At 38.2% G+C, this 15,222-nt stretch overlaps 1 protein-coding gene across 5 annotated transcripts in view; it reads left to right on the forward strand.

Moving 5' to 3' along the window:
- The first annotated feature begins 4,812 nt into the window (after nucleotides 1-4,812).
- The window catches only part of nompA (no mechanoreceptor potential A), a 30,354-nt gene continuing 19,944 nt past the window's right edge, over nucleotides 4,813-15,222 (forward strand). For all 5 annotated transcript variants that reach the window (XM_089735119.1, XM_089735121.1, XM_089735122.1 and 2 more), the window contains exons 1-3: nucleotides 4,813-4,964; nucleotides 14,285-14,404; nucleotides 15,087-15,172. In XM_089735119.1, coding sequence (XP_089591245.1) covers nucleotides 14,338-14,404; nucleotides 15,087-15,172 — 153 coding nt within the window. In that variant the 5' untranslated portion in view covers nucleotides 4,813-4,964; nucleotides 14,285-14,337. The remainder of the gene's footprint in view (nucleotides 4,965-14,284; nucleotides 14,405-15,086; nucleotides 15,173-15,222) is intronic.

Consider the following 15,222-nt stretch of genomic DNA (forward strand, 5'->3'; position numbering starts at 1 on the left):
TACCCCACCAAACCATCACTGAAGTCGGATAGTGCCCACGTTGCACTCTGTCGACTAATTGGGAAGCTTCTTTAGAGCTTTGAGCATAAACACGGTCATTTTGTTTGTTAAAATGTTGCTCAATTGTAAAAAAATTCTCATCCGTAAACAAAATTTTTCTATGACCTCCCTTTGCGTACCGCTTCAGTAGTTGTTTCGATTTTACCACCCTGTTCTCTTTTAAATTGTCAGTTAACAAATGACCAGTACGTCTCATTTACGCTGCAAGTCCTAAGTCATCTTTTAAAATACGCGACATGGTTCTAGGTGCTATCTTCATCTCCCGAGATAAAATCTTTCGCTTTCGGACAGGATTTCTTCGAATTCTTTCCCTTACTGTTTTGACCGCCTTTTTCGTACGAACACTACGTGGACGGCCAGATCTTTTTTTGTCACAAACAGAGGAGGTCTCATTGCACCTATTAATAGCCCGGTACACAAACATTTTACTAATATCAAGCGTATGGAGAGTTTTAAAAATTGCATTTGGCTCCATACCTACTTTGTGTAATGCAATCACAGCGATTCGGTTCTCTTTATCACCCCACTCCATTTTAATATCGCAAAATATTGTACAATGTATTGGCGCCAATATGAGAAAACTCAATGAGCATTCATATAAAAATGTCAGATTCCAAATTCAAATGTAATATTTTGTTTATTTTTAATTGTAACAGTATTTATGGCCAGACTAAGTATATTGAGTGGTGCGACTTGGCTTGTTCAAATCTTGTAAACCAAAAGATACCAAAATTTATTAAGCAAAAAGAACAATAGCATCTTGTAGGAAAATGAAACTATAGTAAAATTTATTGCGTTATTAATGTTGTCAGAAAGCGTATTTAGGGTCGATACGGATACCTATCTATACTGCCCACTTTTGTCGCCGAATCATTAATTACATCGAGAACAATATAAATAAAGGCTTTCGCATAGTAGTAATCCATTAATCTCTGGAACGGCTGGACCGATTTTGAAGAGACTTTTACTGATAGGTAGCTGATGATATAAGGAGTAACTTAGGCTACTTTATATAGACTAGCCTCACCCCGCGGCGTCACCCGTGGTACAACAATAGCCGCGGGTAACATCGCGGGACTCAGCTATCAATAATAAAATTTAATATTTCCGAAGCGAAGCGAGGGCGGGTTGCTAGTATAATATATACGGATTACTTAAGTAGGTACATTCGTAAATCGCTTGCTAACAGCCCGATCGACTTGGGTGATTTCTTTTTCACTGGGTTCGTAATTGTCGGGATAAGTTGTGAGAATTATCTGTGGACTGTGATCACCTTTCACTAGCAATTCTATTAAATCGCTATTGTTAAACCAAATCAAGTAATCAACATAAGACAAATCAGAATAAAAAAACATATTGGAACGTCTGTTTCATGTTTTTCGTTCTCACGGACAAATGCGCTGACTGCAAAACATCTGGTATCTATCTGTCTATGTTAACCTTTTGATTTAATAGCCAGAAAGTAGATGATGCATGGACTGGCTTAGCACACTAATAGAGCTCTACAACGATTTTCGCAGTAGGTAAATTTTACATTCCCACAACATGCAGATCGACATTGATGATAAATTACACGACTGCAAATCCTCTGTTCTCATTGTTTTTTGTTTAATAAATCCTCTGAACCGACGTTTCGACCTTTAATCATCATTTCGATCGGATGATGAATGATGACCGAGGTTACACAACTCAAGGTCATGGATGAGATCAATATGTACTTAGTTATGTTTGTTTTTACACATATTTATGAAAATTGTATTTTGAAATTGCAGTTTAGCGTAATAATTGCGAGTTAGACGTGTGATTTGTGCGTTTTTCTGTCTGCTTGTTTGTGATCATCGATTGAGTGGTGATCGTTTGGAACCTCTGGGTCTGCGGAGGGACTTCGGTTCTGTATTTTGTACCGTATGTTCCACGGGGAGTGCTCTGAGGAATTGTTCGAGATGATACCGACATCTCGTTTTTACCATCGCACCGCCCGCCCACCGGAGTAGAGTTCATCCATACTACCTGGAGCCACTGCGGTCATCCACAGTGCGTTTCCAGAGAACTTTTTTGCCACGTACCATCCGGCTATGGAATGAGCTCCCCTCTACGGTGTTTCCCGAGCGCTATGACATGTCCTTCTTCAAACGAGGCTTGTGGAGAGTATTAAGCGGTAGGCAGCGGCTTGGCTCTGCCCCTGGCATTGCTGAAGTCCATGGGCGACGGTAACTACTCACCATCAGGTGGGCCGTACGCTCGTCTGCCTACAAGGGCAATAAAAAAAAAAAAAAAACTCGGTAAGAACTAAATTACCGATCCTGATCAAACTGTTTTGTCTTTAAGTTTATAACATACTAGCGACCCGGCCTCGCTTCGCTTCGGAAACTGTAATTTATTATTGATTTCTCCACTATTTAATGGATGTTATTATACATATAAACCTTCCTCTTCAATCACTCTATCTATTAAAAAAACCGCATCAAAATTCGTTGCGTAGTTTTAAAGATTTAAGTATACATAGGGATATAGGGACAGAGAAAGCGACTTTGTTTTATACTATGTAGTGATAAGAATCGACTGAAAATTTATCGTAAGATGATTTACATTTCTTTTCAGTGCTAAACCTACTTATAATTTTGTAGTTATTTCAATTAAAAAAAGATATCTGTAAATATGTAGTAATCAAATATTCGTTTTTGTTAACGCGGTGAAACGGGCACACGTCCCGTTTCAGTAGTTACCTGCGTCTTTAGATATCACGATATAAATGGCGTCATTCACCTAAAGATATGTGTTCTAAATCTCCGTATACTGCCGCCCAATAATTTATGCCAAAACGCATTACTGCTTCACGGCAGAAATAGGTAGGTTGGTAGTACCCTTGCCAATAATACGCCCTACCATTAGTAAATATTGGTTGGAGATCGTAGTAAGTATGCGGGTATAATCATCAGATTCAGTACAGAATCATCAGTTCTGCTGCCCATTATCCGCTATAAATTATTCCTTGGTCGCTTTTTTGTACACCCACGGAAAGAAATGGAGTGGTGCTCTTTTTGGCCGACATCTTACAAATATTGTTAGTGTAATGTGCAGACAAACTCACGGTCTATCTGATGTTAAGTAATTACTAAAACTGGCAATGGCGTCACATCGTGGGTGTCGCTACTCTACTTAATTAAACCCAGACGAGGTCGAAAGATCAATATTGAGGGGTGAAAGGCTTACGGGGCTATTAGGGGGCTTAAGCGACATTTTTTGCAACTTTACAGGAGAGCCATTTAAAGTTTAAAATTCGGAAAAAATATCTTAACGAAAAAACTTCTTTAGCTATTTGAATGGAACAAAATTAATTAAAAACATCAAACTGTTGATGCTAATACTAAATAAAACGAATCTTTAATTACAAAGATAAATATTAAGCGAAATGTCGCTTAAACCAAATAGCCGTTCATCCCTCGATATATTAGGAAGTAGGAAGGAAGAGTAGACGGTCAACGCTCTCGCGGCCGATCATCCACAAGGTGGACAGACTTGGTTAAGCTATCTACGAAGTGTTCACTTACTGAATGTACACGTACCGCTACAAATAGAGAGAGATGGAAAAGTCTCTCAAAAGCTGCAACCAAACATTAAGACATACGTAACCACGACCACTCCGCCAGGAGTGTACGACTGAGAAGAAATATAATGTAACATTTTTTTTTATCCTAGCTATGCTGATAGCCTTGAGAGGCTATTTCAGCTTCTCCTTGACGTGTAGGTGAGTTCACGGCACTCAAACCGGGAGTGTTGCTAACACTGGCCCTAGCAAGAGCAATGCTTCGCAGAATCTAACACCGGATCGGAAACGTAACAGACCTCGTCAGTCTTCTCGATATAGTATTAGTACTGTCGCATTCTCTGTTCGTAGTAATGGCATTCTCACCTTATACTCTTAATAAACTAACTCTGCTAGGCTAAGGATGGTTTAATATGTAAGGTTTATCAGTCTCTGGTACTGAATGTACACAGGGTTCTATTTGGGGCCAGATGAACATGAGTGACTTATTTTTGATTATTTTTTTACCCATTGAAATCTCCCTATTATTTCTTACATGATCTTTTTTGTTTTGCCGTTGAAGCCTCACGAGTCATAACCGTCGTCCTGTATTTTTAGCGAGAAGTACTAACGTATTCAGGTTTGAATGGAAGCAAAGTCAATTTAGAATTTGATCTCAAGATTAACGATGGGCTAACGGATTGACGTGAGTTTGATTTCTCAATTAGACAACGGCACGTGGAGTCTACCTAGTGTACTCATTGGCATAACAAAAATTAATACACAGATATTATCGTATTTTTTTATTGCGTTAACGACCTTGCTTCGATGTGGACGAGCTCACAGCCCACCTGTTGTTGAGTGGTTACCAAAGCCCATAGACATCTACAACGTATATGCCGCCAACCACCTTGAGATATGAGTTCTAAGGTCTGAGTATAGTTAGTTTTGCTTCTACTTAGTGAATCTACTAATAAAGTCGGATTTGTTTGTGATGGCAAATAATATTCGAAACTGTACAACCTATGGTAGTTAATGTTGTTCGCGGGTCGATCGCATTTGTCCTGACAATTGTCCACGCACGTACCTAATCTATGACGCCGTTCGCTCGGTCACCGGCGGCTCCATGGAGAATTGGCCAAGCGTAGCGATGGTATGATTCGCTCACATCGATGCTCTCCCATTGTTGTCCCCCCCTTGATGTGATTTAACTGAATTATGATGCGAAATGGTCACAATTCGGTTGATGCTGTCAAGTTGTGCACCCGTGCTGTGCTCCAGGTGTACCCGGGACTCTTTTGGCGTGAGTGGTGCTACGTCTTGTGAGACCCGTGCTACGATTACCCCTCGTAGAAGCGAGTACCAGTGAAAAGCTCAAGTAAGTGTGTAGCGATTTTAATGAAACAACTTATATGAATCATGAGTTATGTGTCATTGTACCTATTCGTTTTGTTATCAGATGTGTTGAATATAGAAAATTACCATATTATAATCCGTTCAAAGCAGAAATCAAAGGGATTATGATTAAAATACGTATAAGCTGTAAATATATTTGATTATCAGGCAATCAATGTACGTACTGAATCGAACAGGCTTCTAAGTAAATTTTAACGCTACTGGCGTCGGTGTCAGTTTTGTCGTGTTTCATTATTATGCAACAGTAATCAAATGCACACATCATTTACATAAATTAAGCTTTATTAACTTAAAGTTTAGTTACCCCTCTAAAAGTACTCTAGTTTCAATCGTTGTTTATATACGTATTGAGTTGAAGTGGTTCAAGTACCAAGTACTTCCATTTGATTTCATGTAGAAAACGGTCGTTCGGATTGTCGATAATCCTAATCTCTTAGGCACTTTGGAGCTTCTGTGTGTATGGAGGTTCAATGGCGATTAATTTGAGAAATTTTATAGATGACCAATCGTATCAGGCGGTGCAACGGAACCGGCTTTAAAATTACTTGGTCGAGTATTATTTTCTTATAGGAAACTAGCTGAGTCCCGCGATGTTACTCGCGGTTGTTGCCGTACCGCGGGTGACACCGCGAGGCGAAGATAGTCTAAAAAAAGTAGCCTAAGTTACTCCTTATATCATCATCTACTTATCAGAGAAAGTCCCGTCAAAATCGGTCCACCCGTTCCAGAGATTAGCTGGAACAAACAGACAGTCAGACAGCCAGACAAAAACTTGTAAAAAATGTTATTTTGGTGTATGTACCGTATACCTATTCATATGCATGTAGTAAAAAGCGGTTATTTTAATATTACAAACAGACACTCCAATTTTATGTATATGTATAGATTAGTTTTTAATACATGTTCACCATTGACTTAAATTATGAACGAATAATATCGAGCACTTAATAAGCAAAGGAGCAAAAAACATACACTTAGGTAATTGTTGGTGGTAAGGCGTATTGTAAGCCCTCATGGGAAGGTTCCAGCATCTATTTTACTTCTGCCGCGAAGCACTTATGAATTCCTGTTTGAAGGGATGGACAGCCCTTATGCAATACAATTGGAACTTCCAGATTAAGTCTTAAGGTGAATAGTGGCATTCAGAACATGATATCTCTGCGCTCCGATAACCACTTTACACTAGATTCGGCATGTGCTCTATTCATCTATCTATGCGATATAAAGCAGGTTTACTTGGATGTTTTTTTATTATGTGGTCAAGAGCCTTGTGTAAAAAAAGATCCAAGGATTCTTTTACCTGGAATTGTCATAAAGCTTTTGTACATTGTTTTACTGGTAGTTACTACGGGACTACGGGTATAAACGGGTCAGTATCTTCATTAGACATAAGATTATATAAAGGAGATGATAAGGAAAGAGCCTTTCGCCTTCTCCATAATCCTGTTCTGACGGTTAGTTGATCTTAGTTAGTGGATTTACAACAGCTCTTTGGTTCTCTCTGTGTTTTGTGTCGTATGATCCATGGAAAATACTCTGAGGATTAGTGTAGATGATTCTTCCATCTCATTTTTGCAATCGCACCGTCCACCACAGGAACAGAGTGTATCCATACTATCTAGAACTGCTGCGTTCATCTACAGGGTGTTTCCAGAGATCTTTTTTGGACCTACCACAGGTAATTACGTGACACGAACATTTATCTTGGTCAGAAATTTCTTCAATTCACGGACAAAATCAGAATCTGTTTTGATATTGTGAGGTCAACTCTTATTCATTTATAAACTAGTTTTCCGCACGTGGCTTCGCCCGCTCTCCTCTCCAAAACTCCAATCACGTTTTTGCAAGTTAACCGTCGGAGCACCGTGGTTAATGAAGAACGTCGACTTAACGACGATCTTGGTCTTGAACCGATCCGGAAACACGTGAAGTTAGCTTTGGAACGGTACTTCGATAAGGCTATGCGCCATGATAATCGCCTAATCGTTGCCGCCCCTGATTACACCCCAATTCCTGCCCACGCAGCCAGTCACCGTCAATACCCAAGATAAGTTTTTACGGATCCATCAGATCCATTAACCTCAGCCCTAGAGGCCTTCAGCTCTAATATTAGGAGCAGGCTTAGGGACCCCGGTAACCGTACTCGTTGAACTCAGCAAATATTTCGACGTGCAACATTAGGTATGTTAACATCAACCCGTTGCGTTATCGCCGGATCTTCTCAGCGGGTCGCGATTTGAAGTCGTCGTAGCCTAAAGGATAAGACGTCCGGTGCACTGCCTATTTCTGCCGTGTACAGTAATGCGTTTCGGTTTGAAGGGTGGGGCAGCCGTTGTAACTATGTTGAAACCTTAGAACTTTAAAAACTTATATCTCAAGGCGGGTGGCGCATTTACATTGTAGATGTGTATGGGCTTCAGTAACCACTTAACACCAGGAGGGCTGGGAGCTCGTCCAACCATCTCAGCAATAAATAAATAAAAAGACATTCCAATCCGGTAGTAGATTCAATCACGAAGCACAGCCATTCTTAAGTTGTTAGGTTTTCTTTGGTGGCCCTCGGGCAGCTGTTAGGAAATCCTACTCCTCCTGGCTGAGCCTTTGCTCGCTCACCTGTCCTGGTGAAACTGAAAAGGCCTTCAGGCCATCAGTAATCCTTCCTTCATAAAAAAAGCTTCGCCAGCGTGGTCTTAACTTTATATGTAACTAGCGACCCGCCCTCGCTTCGCTTCGGAAACATTAAAACACACAAGAAACCAAAAAAAAAAATGAAAAATAAATAAAAAAAAGTAGCCTATGTTCATCAGGGACAATGTCGGCTTCTAATGGAAAAAGAATTTTTCAAATCGGTCCAGTAGTTTCGGAGCCTATTCGAAACAAACAAACAAACAAATCTTTCCTCTTTATAATATTAGTATAGATAAATATATATAATCTACTCTACATCTAAAAGTAAACTCTATTACTATTTATATGGCGATAGCTTTTAACGTGCGATTGTGGTCTGACATATGAAAACAATATGAGTATCCGTTCAGAGGCTTCAGAGATGGAGGCAAGCAGGCAAGTCAGAAAATAATTATAAAAATCGTGGTTTATGGTCCTTATTATAATTGCCATAAGCAAAACCAGTATAATAAGGGCTGTGTTCTGTATTGCGATTATATCGGTGGGTATCGGCGAACAGACTAAATCTTAACACAAACATAAATCTTGCACATGAACATTTTTGCATTTATGATTTATGGAAATCTCACTTTTTACGTGAGCATAATCAATGGTCTCAATTGTTAGGGAAAAATGTAAACCACATGCAGGGTGTATTTGTAAATCGTATATGTTATATATAGGATACGCTGGTCTTAGGTAGTTATAAAGTAAGTAGGAATACGAGCTTATGATTTGACTGCTACGGCTGTCAATGCCATAAACATTGTCAAAAGCTAACCTAACCTAACACTACCTATCGCGAACTCTATCGCATTAATTATGTTCTTATTACAGAAAACCGAAAGAATAGTTTGACACTGATAAACTCGCAAGCACTCGGTTTCCACTAATTTTACTATGAAAAACCATAATCATTTATTTATGTGAGAGTCCTTGGTATTAATCGGATATTAGGACAAAAGTGTTCTTTGAGTATTGCATGAACATGCTAAGATCGCTAGCCCACACATACTGGTGGTAATTTATAGGTGCTTTGACCACCACACCATGGTCACGGAAATGAAACGGTTTCTGATTGGTACTAACGTCCAACTGTGGAGGTGGCCTGATGATGGTGACAATCTCTCAACGGTCCGTATTAAAGTATTCTGGCTCATGAGCTCGTAAAAAATGAATTAATAAGGTGTGCCTGTTTCGATGTCGCAAGTTATATCTGTGTTATTTCCCATGGGCTTTTCCTAGCCCATCCCATTGTCCCACAATAGTCAAACAAACAGTTTTCGCACCGTTTCGTTCCGCGTGATTGGTTACAGTCAAAAGTTCTTTTACCGTTTGATGGATGCTGGATATCCGCATTGCGCTCTTTCACACAGGACAAAGTAAAGGTTCGACAAAAGTTATTAACTTTCTCTTATGTGGGCCATTTGATTCATTGCTTTTATTATTCTTGTTTGATTCGAAAACCTTCGCTTTTCAGTCAATGGTTCAATAGTCGAATTGTTTTGAGAGAGTCACATGTGTAATCTTGATGTAATTATTATTTTAACATTGCGTTCCAAATTTAAAACAAAACTAGTAGAAGTATTTCATTTTTAAAGTAAGAACTAAATAAGTATTACACTATCAGACAAAACAACTTTGAATTCAACTATTAATCATTAAATTTTATTTACCAAATATTTACCAAAAAGAAAAAAACATTTGCAATCCATCTTTTTGCAAAAAGGATAAATAAAACCAAACAATGATTTCATGGCATAACTGTATCGAAATTTGAATGCCACGTCATTTCGTGGTATCGTTTGGACGAGGACCTCGGTTGATCACAATACACCGGATACGACCATCCGCTTTCCAACGACACAATTTTCGGAACCGCCAAAATTTTCATAGTACAAGTATTTAGTTTTATTATGTAGATTTCGCTGTTCCAGTCGGTAGGCTAATGATGTCTACGTGGGAAATTTTATTTGCAAAAAAAAAAAAAAGTACTTTTACAGAGTACGAGTAGAAAAGGACATCTTTTGTACAGTTGATTTTTAATGAATCCAACAGCCTAAAACATAGATTGAAGCCATTTTTTTTTTTGATAAAACAAAAGAATCAAAATACTTGTTATATTTTGTTATCGTACTAGGTATGACAATGTGCTTAAAAACCTTCTTTTGTCGTGCAAGTAATGTTTAATCGGTGATATTTTAAATTGAAATTATGATAAAGTGGGTGACCCACCCAAATAAACTATTTGGAAAGTTATTATTCGATTAAAATTCAATTAATTAATAGAACTATGTACATCGATATTTTGTATACCTATTATATTTTTACAATTTTTATTCTTGATAGCAATGCTCTCAGTTAATATATCTACGTAATTATAGTTGAAAATAATTTATGTTATTTTTTTAGTTTGTTTAGATTTCATAAAGTAACTTATATACAGTCTATTATCGTATCATTCTGTACCCGTTTTCTAAGACACAAAATCTTTGAAATTGTATCAATCTCCCTAATATTTCATTCATGGTTACACATCATTACATTTAATTTAGTATTCGGAGTCTAAATATTCCAAGCTAATCCATAAATAAAATAACCAACAATAGTGCTCTGTGTAGCGCTCTAAATAACTGAAAAAACAGTATTATCAACATGAACAGTCATATCACTTAAAATTGCTTTTTCTATATTATCTGTTGGCAAATATTTGCGACAAAAATTATAATAGCAATAATTTTAATGATATTTTATCTATAGCTCAGTGAATTCAATGCAGAATAACGGTTCGGATGTCAATATTGTATTCGATTACAATGATTACAATGGTGTATTTATTTACACGTTTGTTTTCATTTTGAATTATTATAGATACCCTCCTGTATGAATCCGTGACCACGAAAACTGTAAACTACATTTTTTTTTTTTTATTGGTTAGATTTGTGGACGAGCTCACAGCCCACCTGGTGTTAAGTGGTTACTGGGGCCCATAGACATCTACAGCGTAAATGCGCCACACACCTTGAGATATAAGTTCTAAGATCTCAGTATAGTTACAACGGCTGCCCCACCCTTCAAACCGAAACGCATTATTGCTTCACGGCAGAAATAGGCGGGGCGGTGGTACCTATCCGTGCGGACTCACAAGAGGAATGTCAGAAATAATCTAATAACAACAAAAAAAAAATACGGAATTAAATTGTATAAGTGGTTTTAAACATATACTGATATGAAATTAATTCAGCGTCAGATGTGTCCGATATTAAATCGTGGACAGTAAAATGCGCTATCTTAAGATCTGTAAGTCTGTAACGTGAAATGGTGGTCGTCTACCCATTTCCAGGATCGGAATTGAAAGACGGCATGGCCGATAGTACTTACGTTTAACTAAATAAACTCCTTTCAAACCGTGATAATTATTAACTAGCAAATGGACACATACTGCAATCTATAAAGGATAAATAAAATAAAAAACTTTCTTTCCAAATATTTAAATAACCTAAAAAGATGTTAATTAAAAATAAAAAAAAAATCGTTGTTTGCCAAAAAGTAAGAGGTTTTGTAATATACTTTTAAACTCAATAATTTAGACAACGAAACAACATAATTTTAGAAAACATATTTTCTTATTTCAGAAATAAGTCTACACAAAACAAAAGTTTCGTCAAACGATAAGGAAACATTGCCTTGTATAAAATTAAATATTTCCAAACTAAAATTAGTACTGGAAAATATACAATATATTGTGTACCTTAGATAGGTATGTTTATATTAGAGACGGGTGGTCTAATCAACGTCTAAACGTCGCGACGACGTCTATAGTATACAGAACCACTTCGATCTAAGCAAAGTGTGAAAACAAAACAATTGTCCTTATTGACTCAAACGAATTATCTTTATTTAATTATCGTGACATTTGAGTACAGACGATGTAAATACATTTTACATTCACATATTGATTTTGTTATAAATAAATAATATAAAACCATTAGATTTTTCTAAGGCATTTTTAGATATCAAATCTTGGATATCAAAACATCAAACGAATTTAGCTGCACAAGTCGTTTAGTTTTACGAAAATAACTTTTCTTAATATTCATATTATGATAAAATAGCAACCTTTGCCATGTGTTAGTGGCTGTAGGTTATTATAGTTTGATCCTTGTAGTTTTAAAGAAATCATATACTGGATCGGTCATCGTTCTCGTCGAACCCGTCGCTTGCGACGAAGGGCTCGGCGAGTAAATTAACCCACAGACACAGCCCACTGAGTTTCTCGCCGGATCTTCTCAGTGGGTCGCGTTTCCGATCCGGTGGTAGATTCTGCGAAGCACGGCCCTTGCTAGGGTTTGAGCCCCGTGAGCTCACCTACTTGTTAAGGTTACGCTCATATAGTAAGGTTACGCTCTCTAGACCATCAGCTTAGGTAGGAATAAAAAGTTCTTGGGTTTTCGTGAGTCGTAGACTATTTTTAACTACTTAAAACTACTTTTACGGTTTAATCTCGCGGTTTAATCTTTTCTTGTTAATGTTTCCGACGTTTCGAATACTTTAGAGTTTTCATGGTCACGAAAGATTTATCGTGAAAGTAGTTGTTCTCCCCCTACCTATTCACTGGTAGCTTAACGAGCTATTCCCAGACGCCCGGCTACGCCCAGCTACGGCCCAGCCCAGCTACGCCCGGACGGGTAGGTGAGCTCACGGGCTCAACCTGAGAGAATTTGCTAACAAGCCCTAGCAAGAGTAGTGCTTCACAGAATCTACCACCGGATCGGAATCGCGACCCATTGCGAAAATCCGACCAGAAACTCAGCGGGCGTCAAGCCACTAGTATTCGCTGTGCAGTGCTTCGCAGAATCTAAATGTAAAACCTCTCATTTTCCTAAAAGGCCGTGTTATCATAATATGCTATGTGTATAAATATAAAAGCTTACATAAACACAATAAAATACTTAAACAGCCTTGTAACAGTTTGTTGTCCATTTAAATGGTGTAACGAACCAACGCATGTTTTGAAAAATGCCACGGAACTTGAATAAAAACATATTGGAAAAAATAAATCAAATGTAATATAAAGTAAGAACATAGTGTGCGTTAATATTTATTTTGACGTCGATAGCTTGTTTAAAGTTTGCACAATTTTCATAATATTCTCTGTGTTTGCATTTATCTGATGACAAGTTACATTAGCGAGTTGATGACGCGACGACATTATGTGAAGAAAACTAAAAGTAAACCTGCGTCGGTCGTACATTTTGCCATAACCGCTTTTCCATAAATTCTTTGTATTTTTTTTACCATTCCCTTGAGATCGCGACTCAAATTTTTAACTCATTTACATAAAGAACGCTTATCTAAAATAGATGAGAATGAATTCCAGTTATAAATGTTCAGTTTGCGAAATTGAAATCATGGTAATACAGCCTCTAATATCAATATTTTGTGGCCTAAGTCTAGCACGACTGGTGACCACGTATCCAGCGATTCGATTATACTATTGTGCTCAAATACCGAAGATAGGTATCAAATCTAAGGAACTAAGTTCTTCAAGCGTATTCCCGAGCACAACGGTGAAGGTGAAAGGATAAGACGCCCGGTGCATTCGTATGTAGCGATGCACCGGTGTTCGAATCCCGCAGGCGGGTACTAATTTTTTTAATGAAATACGTACTTAACAAATGTTCACGATTGACTTCCACAGTGAAGGAATAACATCGTGTAATAAAAATCAAACCCGCAAAATTATAATTTGCGTAAGCACTGGTGGTAGGACCTTTTGTGAGTCCGCACGGGTAGGTACCACCACCCCGCCTATTTTCTGCCGTGAAGCAGTAATGCGTTTCGGCTCGAAGGGTGGGGCAGCCGTTGTAACTATACTGAGATCTTAGAACTTATATCTCAAGGTGGGTGGCGCATTTACGTTGTAGATGTATATGGGCACCAGTAACCACTTAACACCAGGTGGGCTGTGAGCTCGTCCACCCATCTAAGCAATAAAAAAGGGATCATGAAAACTCAAACCAAAAAATTTATAAATACATTACACTATTTCTGACGGCAGGGCACATTGTAACCTCATACGGTTGATAAAACCGTGAGGGAATCATGCGTCATTAACGCCATCAACCTAATTCATTTTTCTAGCGCGACTGGCTGACAATCGTATGGTTTAATTACAAACATTGTTCTAATATCCTAACTATGTATATTTCACGCCAGGATGCAAATATGAAGCTTGTCTTTTTTTTTTTTTTTTTGCTTAGATGAGTGGACCAACTCACAGCCGACCTGGTGTTAAGTGGTCACTGGAGCCCATAGACATCTACAACGTAAATGCGCCACCCACCTTGAGATATAAGTTCTAAGATCTCAGTATAGTTACAACGGCTGCCCCACCCTTCAAACCGAAACGCATTACTGCTTTCACGGCAGAAATAGGCAGGGCGGTGGTACCTACCCGCACGGACTCACAAGTGGTCCTAACACCAGTAAATAAATAAATATACGAAAAATATACAAAAAATATACAGTACTAAATATACAAAAAAAAAGAAAGAAAAATGTAATTGCATGGAATAAAGGGCTATTTTATTTTTATTTTTATTTATACAATAGGTGCGTGAATGAGCTGTCGGTGACGCGTGATCTGCACATCAGCTAGCAGGAAGATGAAGCCGCGGGGGGCAAGCGTCATGCACGCCTTCACAGCCCTCACTATGCTAACTATGGCCAATGGTAAAATAATGAGTATAGATTCAATTTTACGTTTAGAAACACACGTTACTATGAGTTCAGGGGTCACCGGATCCAACGGATCCCATAGACATTAACCACGTCAATGCCGCCGCCATTTTTCAGACATGAGTTCTAAGTCCCAGTTTTTATAGTACAACGGCTGCCCCACCCCTAAAACCGAAACGCATTACTGCTTCACGGCAGAAATAGGCAGGTTGCATTTAAAAACGCACATAATTGTTAGTTAAGTGGTCAACGGATCCCATAGACATTAACCACGTCACTGTCGCCGCCCATCTTGAGACATGAGTTCGAAGTCCCAGTTTTTATAGTACAACGACTGCCCCAGCCCTCAAACCGAAACGCATTACTGCTTCACGGCAGAAATAAGCAGGCCGGTGGTGGTAACTACCCGTGTGGACTCCCAAGAGGTCTTACCACTAGTAAACTAGAGGTCCTAACACCAGTAAAAAATTAATTGCACATATTAGAATTACCTATGCGAGATTAAAATGCACTTTGACATCTATTGACAAAGCCAACCATCGTATATTAAGTTAAGGACGAATGTTTTATCCGCGAGTTTCGAAATTAGTACTATATTTCTACCTTTCTGAAAATCTTGTTTAATATCCGAACTAAGTAATACCACTTTTTTATATCAATCTTGAATTGCTTTTAGCCCAAACAACTTGTAACCAAGGTATGGGCCGAGTTATGTACGAGCGACTACCGAATCAACAGTTACATGGATTTGACGATGACGTTGTAAGTTATTAATCGTGTTCTTTTAGTGAATAAAATTAAGGAAAAAATAA

Source organism: Bombyx mandarina, chromosome 19 (genome assembly GCF_030267445.1).
Source record: "Bombyx mandarina strain Sakado chromosome 19, ASM3026744v2".
In the NCBI taxonomy this organism is placed as follows: domain Eukaryota; kingdom Metazoa; phylum Arthropoda; class Insecta; order Lepidoptera; family Bombycidae; genus Bombyx; species Bombyx mandarina.